Source organism: Xenopus laevis, chromosome 1L (assembly GCF_017654675.1).
Source record: "Xenopus laevis strain J_2021 chromosome 1L, Xenopus_laevis_v10.1, whole genome shotgun sequence".
Classification (NCBI taxonomy): Eukaryota; Metazoa; Chordata; class Amphibia; order Anura; family Pipidae; genus Xenopus; species Xenopus laevis.
The window spans coordinates 100,505,623-100,525,123 of NC_054371.1; the positions used below are offsets into that span (position 1 = coordinate 100,505,623).

The 19,501-nt window shown below is 39.5% G+C and overlaps 1 protein-coding gene and 1 long non-coding RNA gene across 2 annotated transcripts; one reads left to right on the top strand and one right to left on the bottom strand.

Annotated features, from left to right (window-relative positions):
• Nucleotides 1-9,310: 9,310 nt before the first annotated feature.
• On the bottom strand, nucleotides 9,311-10,284 carry LOC108712203. Its single transcript, XR_001934957.2, has 2 exons — nucleotides 10,051-10,284; nucleotides 9,311-9,492 (listed from the first exon to the last, which is right to left on the bottom strand). It is a non-coding gene; the product is annotated as an uncharacterized LOC108712203 (long non-coding RNA).
• Nucleotides 10,285-10,500: 216 nt separating this feature from the next.
• On the top strand, nucleotides 10,501-19,281 carry eef2.1.L (eukaryotic translation elongation factor 2, gene 1 L homeolog). Its single transcript, NM_001087187.1, is given in 15 exon segments — nucleotides 10,501-10,565; nucleotides 11,696-11,910; nucleotides 12,611-12,792; nucleotides 13,698-13,909; nucleotides 14,009-14,187; nucleotides 14,274-14,379; nucleotides 14,930-15,043; nucleotides 15,226-15,364; nucleotides 15,508-15,703; nucleotides 16,143-16,401; nucleotides 16,570-16,677; nucleotides 17,277-17,630; nucleotides 18,258-18,440; nucleotides 18,525-18,657; nucleotides 18,797-19,281. Coding segments are annotated over 15 exon segments (2,577 nt in total). The 5' UTR covers nucleotides 10,501-10,562; the 3' UTR covers nucleotides 18,991-19,281.
• Nucleotides 19,282-19,501: the final 220 nt, after the last annotated feature.

Below are 19,501 nucleotides of genomic sequence, written 5' to 3' on the forward strand. Positions count from 1 at the left end.
GATCACGTCTTTCTGACACAAACGTTATTGCCTAACATAACTACTGCTAAAATTGTACCAATTGCATGGTCTGATCATTCTTTAGTACAGATAGAACTGATGGTTGATATGTAAACCTACACAATTTAGGTGGAGACTAAACAATACCTTATTGGCTACTCCCCAATTGAGATCTCAAATTGAGGGAAATATCCAACAATATTTTGCTCTAAATCAAGGTACAGTAGCTTCACCAGTCACATTATGGGAAGCCCACAAAACTGAGAGGGGAAATTCTTAGTATAGCAACGGCCCGTAAGAAACGAAAGCAAGAGAAAATACAAGAATTGCAGAATAAACTGTTAGTCTTAGAAACGCAAAATAAAACAAAATTCTCACCCAAACTACAGAATACTATTATAGATGTTAAAAGAGAGTTAGATTTACAGTAGCTCTAAGTATACTCAAGATGTGGACTATGCGTATCAATGGCAAGTTAACAGCCGTTATAGTAAATGAAACAAACCAGATACGCCTCTGGCTGGAACGTTGCACTCAGTAACGACTCCAAACTCTCCTTTATATAAAATCCGAACCAAAACTGGATCCATTACAGGTAATCCGAAGAAAATTTTACAAGAATTCACTGATTTTTACTCCAAAATTTACCAAAAGCCTTCTAACTTTAATCTGACTCAAGCAGACAAGTGCACTTACCTACCTTATCTCCTGAACAAAAGCAGATAAAAAAGCAGATAATGGATAATGATATTGCAGTAGATGAAACTTTGTTAGCGACCAAACTCCTTCCAAATTCTAAAGCGCCCGGAGCAGATGGCTTTTCGATAATATATTATAAAAAAATGTGCCCCACGTCTTACGAATATGTTTAATAATTTAATGCAAGGAGGTAAAATGCACTCAGAATCTATATTGGCACAAATTGCTTTAATACCCAAACCTAATAAGGACTCTCTAGAATGTGGTAATTATCGACCCATTTCAATATTGAATAATGATGTAAAAATTTTGGGAAAAATACTGGCCACTCGTTTGAATACATTCTTAGCTACCTTAATTCACCCTGAGGTTGGGTAGGGTTTGTTCCTAATAGAGATGGTGGAGAAAATATTAGACGTTTGATACAATTAATATACGTATACCCTTAAAGGGCACCAATCATAACTATATAATTTCCTAAGTAAATACACTATGTGAAAGTTCAAGAAATCCGATTTTTAAAACAGTTAGAATTGTTTGTATAATGTAAATCATCAGCTCACTATTCCTTATGCAAGATCTCCCCTATCTCCACTGCAGTTCTAGCTGAGGCAGGCATCTTGGATTTCACTGGCTCATCCTACCTATATCTTCCCAGCCAACTGCAGCTCTGAAATCTTGCACATGCTCAGTTGAAATTCCTTGTAGCTTATCAACCCTTCTAAGCTTTTTTCAAATCAGCCAAACCTGTGTGTTAGCTGTACAGTAATGCTGCCATCTGCTGGAAGTTAGTTTGTGCCCTTTATTTGCATAAGAACATCACCAGCAGGGGACAAGATAGGGAAATCTCCCGATACTTCTAGTGGAGGAGTTTACTAAAACAAGGCATTCTGGGTAGAATACTCAAAGCAGTGTTACAATCTGAGCATGCTCCTGAAATTTGCATATTATAGTCTCTGTTATAGTCTCAGTATGGCCTCCCTCAGTGAAAGAACCCATTTGACAAAGTAAGGGATTTTTTAAAACCTGCAGTTTTTTTCAAAAAACTGTATTTGTAGTTTGATTAAACGTGTTTATGTTGTACTGGTCAGATTGTTAATATGTGTTTGATTTTGGCTGTGATACGTGCCCTTTAACTCTTCACAAACTTCAGCGTTGATTCTATCTCTGGATAGCGTTTGATTCAGTTACATGGGATTATTTATATTATGTGTTAAGGAAATGGAATTTTGGTGATTAATTTATTTCATCTATCCAAGCTTTATATCACACCCCACAAGCTTTTCTAAAATGGGGCCCGTTTGCCTCTGACAGAATTACCTTATACAGGGGGACAAGACGGGGATGCCCCCTCTCACCTCTATTTATCCTAGCAATTTAACCCCTAGCAACACTGATTAGGCAAGATCCAAATATAAATGGAATAAAAATAGCTCAACAGACTCACAAACAGATGTTATTTGCTGATGATATCTTGTTGACAGTAACAAAACCGTTTACGTCTTTACCGCACTTGTTTAATAATCTGTATCAATTTGGTCAGATATCTGTACTGACAATAAACTCAGCAAAATCTGAAGCCTTACCCTTGAATATAAGTCATTCACAGGAAAAATTAATTCGGCTTCATTTTGATGTGCAGTGGAGAACTAAGCAGTTAAGCTATCTAGGGGTAAACTTAACTCCAACCCTTGAAGCATTATACCAAGCCAACTATCCCCAACTTTGTATGGAGATTTATAAATCGCTTAGGGCCTGGTCGAAGTTACGTATTTCGTGGTTTGGTAAAATAAATGCGATAAAGATGGTTCTTTTACCTAAAATATTGTACTACTTTCGAGTTTTGCCGATAGAAGTTGCTAGGTTTCATCTACATGAAATACAAAAAAATGTATGCAATTTATTTGGAGTGGGAAAAAATCACGTCTATCTCTGAAATCGTTACAGTTACCTAGAAACAAAGGTGGATTGGGTGTCCCTAATTTACTTTATTATTATCGAGCCGCACAAATTATTCCGATAATTCACTTTTATAGACCTAAACTTCCGCTATCGGCGCAAATTGAAGAAGTAGACTGAAGCCATTAAATCCGGCAGTGTTGCCATGGATTCCTAAGCAGGAAAGACCTTCTATTTCCACAACAGTATTAAAAATGGCATTAGCCGTTTGGGACCAAGTCATTCCAAAATCGCCTTTGAAGTCATCTCATTGTCCAGCCATGCCTGTAATTGGTAATCCTACTATTAAACCAGGGCTACAGGATAAAGATTTTCATTGGTGGCAGTCAAATAATATGATATATGTATCACAATTTCTTGGTCTTCATGGCCTTAAGAAATGGTCCTCTATAGTTGAACAAACTAATCCCCCAGACACGGAATGTTTCAGGTATATTCAAATTCAGCATTTTCTTAGTGAAGTGCTTAAAGGGTGTTCAATATACTAACCTCTTAAGCCTGGGAACAATTATGTATTAAATTTCCTTGTAGTGGAGGAATAATATCTGTACTATACAAAGAAATTCTGAACTCTACAATTTCCTCCCCTCTGACTTATACCAAACAATGGGAAAGGGAATTGGGCAGTATAATTGGTGAGTATAATTGATGTGGCTACATGGCAACAATCTTGGATGAATACGGACAAGGCCTCAATAAATATCTTGGCACATGAAACTTTATATAAAGTAATTTCTGTGTGGTACATGTTCCCGGCCAAATTGCATAAATATTATCCTTCTACTAGTTCGCTCTGTTTCCGAAATTGTGGAATAGAAGGGTCTATGATACATATTTGGTGGCAATGTAGACAGGTGTTCAGATTCTGGTCCAGAATATTTACGTTAATTGATTCAATTATGGGAATCAAGCTTCGAAAAGACCTTATGATAGCATTACTTAATACTGCTATTCCAGTTTCAAACCAATATCATCGTAAACTGATCCAATTTATCTATACAGCAGCGAAACAAACTTTCCCTGGTCACTATGGCAGCATCCACACCTCTGGGTTTATCCCCGCCCTCACTTTGTTATAGGACAGAAGTTAATTAGATTAATTAACTACTCTATATGACCCCCTTCCCCCCTCAGCTCACTGTCTTTTTTCTGTCCTCGCTTTTTTTTCGGGCCTTTTTGTGGGCCAAGATTTTCTTTTATGGCTCACATGGACCCAAGATTGGGATCCCATACCTGGGAAGTTGGCCTCTCTTCCTGGTAGGGCTTTGCGGGAGTATTTCCTCTCAGAGGAGATCGGCAAGCCACCCCCGTTACTAGGCAGCCCGGGGTATCATGCTCCTTATTCTCTGGGAGTTCTATACCTGTGTCTAAGACCAGGTCACGGGCGGCACTTAGCTAGGGACGAGTTTCCGGAAGTACGCTATTGACCGATGCGTTCCAGCTTGGTGCGCATGACGTCACTTCCGGGTACACGTCACTTCCGGTTTTCGCATAGCGCGAACACGGAAGTGTTTTTAAAAGTCGCGCGGTTAGCTAGTTTCTTTCTCCTCAGAGTCCTAGCAGTTGCGTTCAGCTGTTGCAGGTATTTATTTTGCCTGGAAGCTCCTTTGCTTAGCTTTTCTTTGAGGTAAGACGTCTTTATGTTTTTTACCTTATAGATATGGAGATTAATCCTCAAGTGCCTAGTAGCCCAGAAAATGCTGCCACAGATATTAGGAGGTGAGCCATGTTAGGTAAGTGTGCTATTAATGGGAAAAAAAGAGTGCATATATTTATTCTTCTCTTACTGGCTTTGTTGCAGTGTGCCTGCCCCAAGAAAATCCCTATCAAAAGAGAAGAATAAGATTTGTGTGGCATGTGATAACACAGCCTTAAAACATTCAAAATTGTGTGAGCGATGCACAAGAAGATTGGCTGGTGATGCAGCTGCAGACACTGCTGATGTTATGAGATGGATCAGAGAGGCAGTTATAGAAGGAGGATAATGGTGCCTCAACTTCACGGAGAGGTCAAGTGTCTGCAGGATGGCAGTCACCTACAGAGTCTGCTGAAGATGAACTTGAAGAAGAACAACTTAGTTCAACCTTTGATATGTCTCTAGTAGAGCCTTTAATCAAATCTGTTAGAGCACAGCTAGAACTCCCAGAAAAGGCGGAGCAACAAACATCCTCTTCAAATCCGTTTAAGTTTCTAAAAAGAGAAAGGTCGACTTTCCCTTTACATGAGGTAATTAAGGAAATTATCTTAAAAGAGTGGGAAAAGACGGATGCTAAATTTCCTATTCCTCCAAGGGTACAAAAACTATATCCTTTTACAGCAGAAGAGGAGATTATTTGGGAAAAAACTCCTAAGGTAGATGCAGCAGTGTCCAGGCTTTCCAGCAAAACACTTTTACCGGTGGAAGATGTAATGTCTTTCTTAAACCCAATGGATAGGAAGATGGAATCATCTTTAAAGAAGACTTATTTGGCTTTAGGAGCTACATGCAGACCAGCTTTAGCACTGACTTCAGTAGCCAGAGCAATGCAGATGTGGCTACAAAATGTGGAACTGGCCTTAAAAGAGGGAGTTAATAGAAGAGACATAATCGAATCCTTAGCTGAATTAAAATTGGGTACAGATTTTGTCACGGAGGCCTCAGTAGACATGGTTAGGTCATCATCTAGAGCTATGGCCCTGTCAATTGCAGCAAGAAGAGCGCTGTGGTTAAGGGCATGGAATGCTGATAAGGCTTCTAAAATGAATTTGTGCAACTTACCATTTGAAGGGCAGATGCTCTTTGGAACCAAATTGGAGGATATAATTAAGAAGGTGACAGGGGGAAAAGGTGTTTTTCTGCCTCAAGAAAAGAAAGTGTTCAAGCCGTCGGATTTCCGAACAGACAGATCATCCTTTCGGAACAAAGGTAATTTTCCAGAACAAAAAAATTTCAGGTTTTCAAGACAACCAACTCAGTGGAGAGGAGGTCAATCTTCACTATTTAAAAATCAAAGAGGAAGAGGAACAGAGGTTAAATCAACAAAAAGATTCTGAATACTTGACAGTCCATGCTTCAGGGATACCCAGGAGGCTAACATATTTTGTAGAAGTGTGGACAAAGTCGATAAGCGATCGGTGGGTATTGCAAACGCTAAGTCAAGGCTATTACTTGGAATTCAAGGAAGTGCCGAAGTACAATCACTTTGTATTATCAAAGATTCCCAATGCAACAGACCAGAGAAAGGTGATGTTAAGTTATGTTCAACAATTGTTAAAGGACGGAGCCATTTTGCCTGTTCCCAGAGAGTTTCAGGGACAAGGGATTTACTCAGTCCTGTTTATGTTGATGAAAAAAACAGGAGATTTTCGTCCAATACTGGATTTAAGGTCAATCAATGTGTTTCTGCAAATAAGAAGGTTCAGGATGGAATCCATTTATTCAATAATAAAGGAAATCCAGATAGGAGACTGGCTTCTATCTTTAGATTTAAAAGATGCTTATTTTCATATCCCAGTGGCTGTCTCGCACCAAAAGTTCCTAAGATTCGCTTTCAGGATCTACATTACCAGTTTACTTGTCTTCCATTCGGCCTGGCGACGTCACCTCGAGTGTTCTCAAAAGTCCTACAGACACTTATCGCAAAGATCAGAAGACAAGGAATTCAAATATTTCATTATTTGGACAACATTTTGATGAAGTCACAGGACCCACAAGTGTTAACAATACAAAGGGATGTAGTCATCAGGATCCTTCAAGATCATGGCTGGGTTTTAAATCTGGAGAAGAGTCAGCTGGTTCCTTCCCAAGATCTGATATATTTGGGAGCCAGGTTTCTAACAGTACAGGGTTTAGTGACTCTACCAGACAAAAAGAAGGAGAAAATAAAGGCAGCAGTCAGAGATCTGATGTGGAGGCCTTGGAGCTCAGCTCGGGAAGTGAGCAGTGTATTAGGTCTCCAGACTTCAACATTCCCTATGTTAAAATGGGCACGGTGGCAGATCAGACCACTACAGAGCATGTTTTTGAGTCAATGGAATTCAATTGTGCAGGACTGGAATCAAAGAATTTTTATGCAAGTAGAAACCAAAGACAGGTTGAAATGGTGGATGTTGGAAACCAATCTGTCCAAGGGACTTTCTTTAGAGGCAGTCAAATGGAAGGTGCTAACAACAGACTCCAGCCCGTATGGATGGGGTGCACATGTGGAAGGTTATTGTCTACAAGGTCTGTGGAAAACGGAAACAAGTACTGCCAGCCAATGTGTTGGAGCTGAGGGCAGTATGGAAGGCGATTCAGCAATGTGGTCGCAAGTTGAAAGGAGCAGCATTGTTAGTCAAGACAGACAACATGGCAGCAGTTTCTTATATAAGAAAACAAGGAGGGACTCACAGCCAGAGTCTCATAAAGGAGTTGTATCCAATCATGACTTGGGCGGAGTCGAATTTACAGGACATATCAGCCATTCATCTCCCAGGAAAACAAAATGTGCTAGCAGACTTTCTAAGTCGTGCAAGGATAAGCAAACACGAATGGGAGTTGAATCCCAAAGTGTTTATTCAGATTGTACAGAAATGGGGTCTGCCGGATGTGGATCTGATGGCCACGACGAACAATCGGAAAGTCGACACATTCTTTTCCCGATTCCCCTGCAATCGGACAGCAGCAGTGGATGCTCTCCAGCAGGATTGGAGTGTAGGTCTCCTATATATCTTTCCTCCAACACCTCTAATCCCTCACATACTGAGGAAGATCAGGGCAGAGAAAGCGGACATAATTGCAATAATTCCAGATTGGCCAAGGAGAAGTTGGTACCCAATGCTCAGATCCTTGGTAATAAGGAGCCCCTGGAGACTGCCTCAAAGGGAAGATATCTTGAGTCAGGGTCCTGTCAGGCATCCCAATCCTCATGTCTTATGCCTCACAGCTTGGAGGTTGAGAGGGAAAGGTTAAGTAAGGAGGGCCTTTCTAATCAGGTAATCAATACGATGCTGTCTGCTAGAAAGATTTCTACAAACAGAACGTATGATAGAATCTGGAGCATCTTTTCAGACTGGTGTAAAGAAAGGAAAATAATTCAAGAACAAGTAAATATTATGCAGATTCTCGACTTTTTACAAGCAGGTTTTGATAAGGGTCTAAGTCTGAGAACCCTAAAGTTACAGGTGTCTGCTATTTCAGCTCTCATAGGAGTTCAGTGCGCAAAGGATAAAAACATTTCAAAATTTATGGCTGGAGTTTTACATCTCAGACCTCCAGTAAGAGCACTGTCAGCAACATGGAATCTGCCGTTGGTATTACAGGCCCTTACAGAAGAACCTTTTGAACCTCTTAAGGAAATATCGCAGATGTTTCTCACAATTAAAACTGTGTTCCTTACAGCAATAACTTCCTCAAGGAGAGTCAGTGACTTGCAGGCTTTGTCGTCGGTTTCGCCTTTTACTGTAATTCAACCTCATCAGGTAATATTAAGGCCAGTGCCTGGGTATTTACCTAAGGTTGTATCAACTTTTCATGTCAATCATGAATCAATTTTACCAGCTTTCTGCCCAGATCCTGTATCAGAACAGGAAAAGAAATGGCATATGTTGGATCTAGTTCGCTGTATTTCCATTTATTTGGAAAAAACAATGGAATGGAGAAAGTCAGACAGACTTTTTGTGGTCCCCGATGGTGCCAGGAAGGGACAAGCAGCTTCAGTGGCTACTTTGAGCAGATGGATTGTGAAATGTATTCATTTGGCTTACAAGGCGAAAGGGCTACAATCTCCTAAAGGGGTTAAAGCACACTCCACAAGATCTTTGAGTACTTCTTGGGCTTTTCAGGCGAATGTTGAGCTGGAAAAGATTTGCAAGTCTGCATCTTGGTCTTCAACAAACACATTTCTAAATCACTATCATGTAAATTTATTTACTTCAGAAAAAACTTCCTTTGGTAGGAAGGTACTGGAAACGGTCCAGTTGGCCGATTAATAAAATTTTCAGTTATGCATATAAGTGGTGTAAGTGTTTATATTATGAACCCACCCTGTTCGGACTGCTAAGGTACTGACCCATAGGTGTGGATGCTGCCATAGTGACCAGGGAAAACGGAAAATTTTATCATACTTACCGTAATTTTCGTTTCCTGGTTACTATGGGCAGCATCCACACCAAACCCTCCCACTATAATCTCGGACATCAAAAGACAGTGAGCTGAGGGGGGAAGGGGGTCATATAGAGTAGTTAATTAATCTAATTAATTTCTGTCCTATAACAAAGTGAGGGCGGGGATAAACCCATAGGTGTGGATGCTGCCCATAGTAACCAGGAAACGAAAATTACGGTAAGTATGATAAAATTTTCGGTTATTGCTGCCTCCTGGAAAAAATGCTCAATTCCCATAATTATGTTTCGCCATAAGATGAACTGGATCATGGTAAACAAGAGATCATTGAGCATATCAGCAGACAAATACAATTTTTATACCAAAATCAGGACTGGACCTCTTGGATGGCGTATGCTAGATTACAATAAAAATGTCTAACAGAGGCTCTATAACAAATATCTGTATAACTGAGAATGTGTTTAACTTGGAAAGATTGAGTGGAGTTGAAATCTATATGATGGAATATAAAGTACAAACACTGAATTAAGAGTCATGTACCAACACTATAATAGACACGGAAACGGTTGGTTAAGTTTTTTTGTTTAACTTTTATTGATATACAATTTCTAATGTTGAAATGTTTTGAATTACGCTGTATAAATGTGAGGTGTGATTGCAATTGAAATCCTTCTTTTTTTTTTTCTTCTTGGTTCTCAAGATACTTGAATGGGATGGCTGCAATCTCCTCTGTGTAGGAGAATTTTCATTTCCTGAAAGTAAAGACGTAAAAATCAGATATGATGAAAGTAAATGTTATACTGTAATCTAATAAAAAGGTTTTGAAAGAAAAACTAACTTATTATTGTACAGTTGTAGCAACGCTTATATATAGTTTGTAAACAAGATCTTAACATGTCACATTAGACCAGGGATCCCCAACCTTTTGAACCTGTGAGCAACATTCAGACGTAAAAGGAGTGGGGAGCAACACTAGCATGAAAAATGTTCTTGGGGTGCCAAAGAAGTACTGTGATTGGCCATTTAGTAGCCCCTATGAGGATTGTTAACCTACATTGAGGCTCTGTTTGGCAGTACATGTGGTTTTTATACAACCAAAACTTGTCCCCAAGACTGGAATTAAAAAATAAGCCCCTGCTTTGAGGCCACTGGGAGCAACATACAAGGGGTTGGAGAGCAACATGTTGCTCACGAGCTACTGGTTGGGGATCACTGCATTAGACCATCTCTAACCGTATCTGCACTGGAATGTGTAGTTTGTCTATATTCGAAAATCCTACAAAAAGTACCATGCATTCGCCTTAACACACCTTTTTTTTTATAGCTGCGAGCTGTAGCATGATAAAACACACGGGAACCTATTTCGTATCTTTATTTGTAAAACTCTTTTCTCCCAATTCCCAGCGTAAAAATGTATTTAAAAAACACATTTTAACGACGTTTTAAAATGTAATAATGACTATAGGTAACATGTGGTGGTACTCCCTCGTTCCAAAGCAGCGTATTTCATTCAGGGTAGGTTTTTGTCTACATGGCCTGTAACGCAAAACCGTAAACCCGCAACTCCTTACGCGCTTACACAATTTAACGCCACCTACGTAAACCTGTACGCGAACCTCGCCCTCCTTCTTTGCCGAACTACTTCCTAAAGCTTATAGTTCCTGCCCCTTTTTTAGGTCAGCTGACCCATACCGCCATTGTCCCTATATATTACGAGCTGTTGACGTCAGCGGTCTCTTCCGCCTGTTTGTCTGCTGTGAGGCAGACTGTTTGTATCGTCCTAAGCCAGTCCCGTGAAGAGAATCCATCGCCATCTGCCACAATGGTAAGCGGGAACGGGTGACAGTTAGGCCAGTGCTATTTTTCATAAGTATTTTCGGGCATCGATCTATTTTTATGAGCCACAGGGCTCGGGGATGTTTTTTTTTCTATCTTAGGCCTAGAAAATGGCAGTCATTGTTGCGTGTTGTAAAGCCGAATTCGGGAGCGAAATGCGAATTCTAGATATTCTCTTTGGCGCGTACTTGTATGTTCTTCTAGTAAAAGAGAACTTTAAAAGCGTTAATTTGAATATGGAAAGTCATGTTCCACCTAAACATGACAGAATCTTTAGCACCATTTGTTCTGGCTTGTCAGAGCCAACGTGTTCTTCTGTAGGAGCCCTCATTATTTGGCGGTAGCGGCAAATTTCCGCCTCCCACCACCAAAGGGCAGCGACAGTCCCTAGCATGCGTTTTATATCTCTGCCGTTCTGACGTGGCAATGGATAGATTGTTGCGCAATTGCTGTTATGTTCCTACGTCAGCTGATGTAGGCCATTAATGTCGAGATAAAATAACGTATGATTATAAGCAAAAAATGTTCCTGAATATATCTTAATATAGACCCAATTATGTTCCCCTGCAAAGTACTCTGACCCTTCAGGATCTGTACTCTTGGATAATCATGTTCTGTTTGCATTTCCTGAATCTATAAAACTACCTTTGCTTATGGGTGTGGTGCTGTTAATTTACAACTGCCCTATATTATATAAGGTAATGCGCAACTGCCCTGTATTATATAAGAATACGCAGCTGCTCAAATTTTTTGCCATCTTCCTTGATTTTGGTAGGAAGTGACTTGTTGCCAGCGGCCCTTCTAAATACCCCATTGTCTAATGTAATGAATTGTTTATTTTTTTTATTTGGTATGTTTCTCCGTTTATCATAAAAAGGAAAGTACTTTCCAAGAGTCTTAACCCTAAAACATGCAAGGACTTACGGTCTTGTTAAAATAAGCTTGCAGCATCTGCTGTACATTTGGTGTCCTGCATTTGAGACTTGATTCTGTAAGTCCCCAACTTAACTGAAAGTAGGTTATTCCCTTGCATAGTTCAGACCTGCTATATGTAGCTTTTAAAATCGTGCATTGACTGTTGCCATGTCCTATGGAACTTATTGTCTCACATATTCACAGGTGAACTTCACGGTAGACCAGATTCGTTCCATCATGGACAAGAAGGCGAACATTCGTAATATGTCGGTCATTGCCCATGTGGACCACGGCAAATCTACTCTGACTGACTCACTCGTGTGCAAGGCCGGTATTATTGCCTCTGCCAGGGCTGGCGAGACCCGTTTTACTGACACCAGAAAAGATGAACAGGAGAGATGCATCACCATCAAATCAACGTGAGTATGTGTGTGTGTGTATATCTGTATATTTCTCCGCCTGGGTAATCCTAGCTATATCTGGACTGCTTCTGTATTATATGCTTTAAAGGACATTTTACCCCCAACATTCAGTTCTGAAGTAGAATAGCTTGATATTGAGTGTTAAAAAATCATGACAAACTGCAATATATATATATATATATATATATATATATATATATAAATATTGCCCTTTATATCTCTTGCCTTGAACCACCATTTCATGATGCCTCAGATCACCTGACCAGAAATAATGCAGCTCTACAACAGAAAGTGTGAGAGCAAAAGACAGAATTTTTTCTGTTAATTGCCTCATATGACCTAACAAGTGTGGCTTTTGTTTGCACTGTGAAGCATAGTATCCAAGGGGACAGCCTTCTATTCTTAAAATGGCTATTTAGGATCACCCAATGGCACATACTACTAAAGTGTATTATGAAAATTGTTTATTTACATATGAGCCATTTTATGCAGTTTTAGACCTACTTTTGATGGTATAACTATATTTTAATATGCCAGCTTTCAGAATAACTTGCAACTTGGGTACCCTGTGGTTAGGTATCCAAATAATGAGCTTGGGGGCAGGTGCAGTCCACCAGAACCTCACTGTAGTTATTTAGTGAAAATAACTTGAGTGACTTAATAAACTATTAAATACTATGCTGAATTTTGTTTGCAGAGCAATCTCTCTATTCTACGAGCTGTCTGAGAATGACTTGGCTTTTATCAAGCAAAGCAAAGATGGTTGTGGCTTTCTTATAAACTTGATTGACTCCCCTGGCCATGTGGACTTTTCCTCTGAAGTGACTGCTGCTCTTCGTGTCACAGATGGTGCCTTAGTTGTAGTGGACTGTGTTTCTGGTAAGGAGTCTGTCTGTAAACAAATGTTAGAAGTCATATTCCCTGGAAAAGGTCTAACATGTAACATTGTCAGCCACACGTCACTAAAAGCCCTGCATTACTGCAGTATGTAAAGTACATTGGAGTTATAAATCCATTTTAAAAAGCAATGTTAACACTGAATTTTCACAGGCTGTTTTCAGACTCCTGTAATGCTGCAGTTGGTAATTGTCTAACAGAGGCTCTTGTGTTGGAATCTTGCATGTACCGCTTGTGTAATACAGCATATCTGTGCATAAGGCTGCCCATATTGTGCAATGCACATATTTCTTGTGTTGAAAAGCTATACAGTGCACAATATTATGTGCTAAGGCACTTAAACCTTGCAAATGACTACATATGGCATGACTGCCAGTTTCAACCACTGCATAAAACCTGCTATTTATGGATCCAAAACGGAAGCCTGACTGTGGTTGTCAGATATGGATTGGGCAGGGTTACTTAACCCTGTTTAGGGGTTACATCAGGCCATGGATGCAGTTCTCTCTAGGCACACTTGTATACCCCCCCCCCCCGGGGCATCTTTAATAACATGAGATGAGAGCTGCTTCTTTGACAAAGTAAGTGGACACTGGCATGTATGGCTGTTATTTCTACAGATAACTAGCTAAAACTTTTGTGAACTAATGCAGAGTTCTTGTCATATGAAACCTCCTCATTAGGCTACAGTATCTTGTAAAACGTCAACTGTAAACATGTAGAATACAAATTTTAGGCTAAATGAAGAGCACGAAACATTGTGGACTTAATTCAGTTCAAAGATTGAAAGCATTTTGTGTAATCCATTGTACATACATGTTTTGTAGATTGTAAATGGTCATAGTATACTTATAAATTCTTTATTTGCATTTTATTAAATATTACAGGCGTCTGTGTGCAGACTGAAACAGTGCTTCGTCAAGCCATTGCTGAGCGTATCCGCCCTGTATTGATGATGAATAAGATGGATCGTGCTCTTTTAGAGCTGCAGCTGGAACCAGAGGCGCTCTATCAAACTTTTCAGCGCATTGTTGAGAATGTCAATGTGATTATTTCCACCTATGGTGAAGGGGAGAGTGGACCCATGGGAAATATCATGGTGAGTGTAGCAAGCTAAGTTGTAGCATGCTTTTGTATTAAAAAAATTTACAAAAATCACCCATTAAATATTATTTCTCTTTACGTTTGCTCTCAATAGATTGACCCTGTTCTTGGCACAGTTGGTTTTGGCTCTGGTCTGCATGGCTGGGCTTTCACACTAAAACAGTTTGCAGAGATGTATGTTGCAAAATTTGCAGCAAAGGGTGAAGGCCAATTAGCTCCATCAGAACGGTGCAAAAAAGTGGAGGACATGATGAAGAAGCTGTGGGGGGATAGGTAAGTTGTCTTTCTATGTATGTAAAGTGTTAAAAAATCTGTGTTATATCATCTCTACAACTACTTGTGGATATTTGGCTTAACAGGTATTTTGACCCTTCAAATGGAAAGTTCAGCAAATCTGCAGTAAATGCTGATGGCAAAAAACTTCCTAGAACCTTCTGCCAACTTATATTGGATCCAATTTTTAAGGTATGATTATTTCAGACTCTTTAGATGGGAAGCTGCAATTGTGTTTGATACGACTGTAAAAATTAAGACTGTAGAACAACCTTATGAAAACAATCACCCCCCTCCTGACTCTGCAATAAAAAATGGAATACCCTGTTTATATAAAAGTCTTGAAATTTCCTCTAAAGCGGAGTCAGCTGCCACCATCTTTATGCTCAAGTCACATCCTCTATCACCATTTCATCCTGTTATCCAGAAAACCCCAGGTCCCAAGTGTTCTGGATAACGGATCCCATACCTGTACTATTAAACATTGCACAATCATAATAACACAGAATGCCTCACTTGCTTAAAAGGGAACTATCACAAAAATGAATTTAATAAGATTAATCTCACAATTTAGCGATTCCCTTGCATCTATCTGTTAATCTTGGTAATGTGTGGATAATGAGGGAAAAATGATGACTTATTTCTTCACTTTGACCTGAAAGCAAAGATGAAATCGTATAGTCTGATCTTCCTCAGATAATTATTGAATAAGCAAGTAAAACTAACATTGTCTTTTGCTTAGGTATTTGATGCAATCATGAATTTCAAGAAAGAAGAAACTGCCAAACTGATTGAGAAGCTAGACATCAAACTTGACAGTGAGGATAAGGACAAAGAGGGAAAGCAATTGCTTAAGGTAAGATGTTGGTTCAGTGCACTGCATAAAGTATATGCCAAAAAACATCCTCAATCTAGATCTGATCTAATGTCTTGTGCTGTAGTCAAATGTAATTTGCATTAACTTACCCATTAATTTTTGCTGCTTGATGTACTGGTTTATGTAAATCTGTTTTACCAAGTAACCTAAATTTCTCTCAGTCTGTTATGAGACGCTGGCTCCCAGCTGGAGAGGCTCTTCTGCAGATGATTACCATCCACTTGCCCTCACCAGTGACTGCTCAGAAATACCGTTGTGAATTGTTGTATGAGGGTCCCCCAGATGATGAAGCTGCCATGGGTAAGTTTATGTGAATATAAATGTGTTTAGTGGGTAACCTTTTCTAGATAGTCTATACAAAGCAAATTTGCCACTGGCTTAGGTCAGTGGGATGTTTAACTAACTTTAAATTTCACTAACATGTTAATGTCTTTGTGGAACAGGAGTCAAGAACTGTGACCCTAAAGGCCCTCTAATGATGTACATCTCAAAAATGGTGCCCACCACTGACAAAGGTAGATTTTATGCCTTTGGAAGAGTTTTCTCAGGTGTCGTCTCCACTGGCCTTAAAGTCCGGATTATGGGACCAAACTTCACTCCAGGCAAAAAGGAGGACCTTTACATAAAACCCATTCAGAGGTTGGTAACTGTATACTTCAGCCTGCATTTCAGTGATAATTTTTGCATAATATAAGCTACTTCTGACCATAAATACTGTGGTTAATAATTGGCTAAACCATAAATACTGTGGTTAAAAATTGGCTGTATGTCAGCTTAAGTGCTTTAAGATTTTACTATACTGTCCTATAGGAAACTCCATAGTAAAGTGAGTGGAAATTGAATTTAAGTGTCCAATAAGTTACCCCTCTTTCACAATCCTATTCTGAAGAGTTACAATTTTTTTTAGTATTTTTACTTCTGTGAAGCTAAAGTTCCTCTAAAGTCGGCACATAGATTGTAAGCCCTTGTTGGCAAGGCAGTTTATGCCTATTGTATCTGTGTCGATTGTGTACCCTTGTACATAACACTAAATATGTTGTGCCTTTATAAATGTAGTAATCTGCTTTTATTTTCTTAGGACCATTCTGATGATGGGACGATATGTGGAACCCATTGAGGATGTGCCATGTGGAAACATTGTTGGTTTAGTTGGAGTAGATCAGTACCTGGTTAAGACCGGAACAATCTCTACTTTTGAACATGCACACAACATGCGTGTTATGAAGTTTAGTGTCAGCCCTGTTGTGAGAGTTGCTGTGGAAGCAAAGAATCCTGCTGATCTCCCCAAGTTGGTTGAGGGTCTGAAACGTCTAGCTAAATCAGACCCCATGGTGCAGGTAAGTACACGCTGAGTGATGCAACATGTAGTTTCAGTTTATGTAATAGTGTGATATGCTCACTAGTGTAAAATACCAAAATTGCTATGCCTATAGGCACTGTTAAGATTTGTTTTTAGAACTTATATAAAGTTTATTTTTGTAATTGTGCTTTTAAACTCTGTGCAGTGCATCATCGAAGAATCTGGCGAGCATATCATTGCAGGAGCTGGAGAGCTGCACTTGGAGATTTGCCTGAAGGATCTTGAGGAAGATCATGCCTGCATTCCAATAAAGGTTAAAAAAAATAAAAAAAATTTGCATACGACCTACAGTCTCCAAAGATGCCCCAGTAGCTCTTTTTTGCCGATCCAGTGCCCATGGTCTCTGCTGCTGTCAACTGAATTTAGGGACTGACTCAAAATATGCAGTACACGACTATAAATGTCACAATATAAGGCTGACTAGTAAGTTAAGCGATTATGAAATTCTGATGCCAGTTGCACTGGTTTCTAAGTGGATATAGTAATCGCCTTTACTTAAATTTTTTTTTTTTTTGCTTGATAAGCTTGGCTTCTCAACAGCTGCTCAGAGCCCACTGAACATGAGTGACACGTTTGAAGTCCTAGATCATTGCTGCTATTGAAAAGTTGACATTTTATGCTGGTGCAGTGTATAAAATGTTTAGACCTTTTTAGTGTTCGCCTGCGTTCTTTGCTCCGAAGGACAGTTAAGTGTTTAAATTCCCCTGCCCCCCCATGGAAGAACAATGCCAGTACATATCATTTGCCTGGATAAAGTTTCTAAAAGATTTAATTTCTTGGCTATAACCCAACTAAGGCAGTAGTTTAGATCACAAGTAGTCTTGCAATTAACTTTTTTTTTTTCCTTTAAAGAAATCTGACCCAGTTGTATCTTACCGTGAGACTGTGAGTGAAGAGTCCAGCCAGATGTGCCTGTCAAAGTCTCCTAACAAGCACAACCGTCTGTTTATGAAGGCTCGACCTTTCCCTGACGGTCTTGCAGAAGACATTGATAAAGGTGATGTGTCTGCTCGTCAGGAGTTGAAGACTCGTGCACGCTACTTGGCTGAAAAGTATGAATGGGATGTAACTGAAGCTAGGAAGATTTGGTGCTTTGGTCCTGATGGCTCTGGGCCCAACATACTTACTGATGTTACTAAGGGAGTTCAGTATCTGAATGAAATAAAAGACAGTGTTGTTGCAGGATTTCAGTGGGCTACAAAGGAGGTATGTATTTTTTTTTTCCCTCCCTTTGGATGGCAAGAGCAGCAAATACCTTAATAACCAGGAAGCTGGTTCATATTGTCTTTAATGCAGAATTTTGTAGTGAAGTTTTGCCAAATGATTTGCATGTACTCTCCTTTGCTGTTTATTTCAAAAGAATCTTGCATACAGTAGATTTTTAAGTCCTGGATTGTTTTTCCCCAAATTACAGTTTTGACTGTCCCATGGGAAAGGTTACATCTGATTTCTGTTACTTGAATGCATTGCACCACGATAGCAACAGAGGCCCACCAAACCAATCAACTGCTAATTTTCTGTATATTCATTAAATAGGGAATTACTCAATTGCTACCATTGTCTTCAATTCAAAACCTTTAGGTTTGTGCTTTATTCTACTAGTCCTTTTTTATTGGCTGTTATTTCTAAACCTTGAAGATGTAAAATGTGTAGGAGCCTACATTCAAGAACTTGTTTGTATAAAGCTCAGTCCCCTCTTGTTAAGATAAGCCTCTTGATGGCAATTTGACAGTCAAATTTGATGCTGGCCTGGTCATGTGAAGCAATGCCATGCTATTGTAATCTGTATAAAATACTTGTACATGGTATACTGTTAATTCCCTCCATTTTCAGGGTGTCTTGTGTGAAGAAAATCTGAGAGGTGTTCGTTTTGATGTTCATGATGTAACTCTTCATGCTGATGCCATTCATAGAGGAGGAGGACAGATCATTCCAACTGCACGCAGAGTCTTGTATGCTTGTGTGTTGACTGCTCAACCACGTTTGATGGAACCAATCTATCTTGTTGAAATTCAGGTGAGCACTATGCAATGTATTAAGCGAAAATTGTCAAGCAAAATAGACTTGTACAAACTTTTTTTTTTTTCTCCCTTCCTGTAGTGCCCTGAGCAAGTGGTGGGAGGAATCTATGGTGTATTGAACAGAAAGCGTGGGCATGTCTTTGAAGAATCCCAGGTGGCTGGAACACCAATGTTTGTTGTTAAGGCTTACCTGCCTGTAAATGAGTCATTTGGTAAGTGAAAACAATTTAAATCTGTTTTTAAGAATCTTAACTACTAGAGCCATACTTCTCTCCCTACATTATATTCATACGAACATTTTTCACTAATATGGTAGACTCCATACTTACACGATTTTATACTTTCTCCCAGGTTTCACTGCTGACTTAAGATCAAATACTGGTGGCCAGGCCTTCCCTCAGTGTGTATTTGACCATTGGCAAATTCTGCCTGGCGATCCTTTCGATAACACCACCCGGCCTTCCCAAGTAGTTGCAGAGACCCGGAAGAGGAAGGGCTTGAAAGAGGGTGTTTCAGCCTTGGATAACTTCCTTGACAAGCTGTAAACCTTTATTGCTTTACTCCTGTCAGCAGAATTGATTAGGTGAAATGAACTTTACCCTAAGATGTCAGCATTCCCTGCAACATTCTGTTGGAACCCTGAATATGAATCTCATTGGCATGATCATACCTTTCTATTTATTCTGGATGGGTAGCTTCTGCCCTCTGAACACATCCTGGATTGCTGGCAAAGTAAATGTGGAGAGTTGACAGGAACTGGGGCAGAATGTAGAGCAAAGATGTAATGCAATTAAAGCATGAATGACTTAATGGTGCCATTAAACAATTTAATCTGATTTTTCTTCTGCAGTAATGTTAATCTATTTCTTAATCTTGTAGAGGTGCTAACATGTTTAAGGGGCCTAACAGATCCGCTGTCCTTAACCCCTTTTGCCACCAGCTGATTTGGTACTTTTATTGCCAGATTATTTTTGTACTTTCACTTTAAGGGCCTTTCCTGGTGGGGTCTTTCTGTTTCAGTTTACGCAGGAATGTTATGATTGTACATAGTAAAAT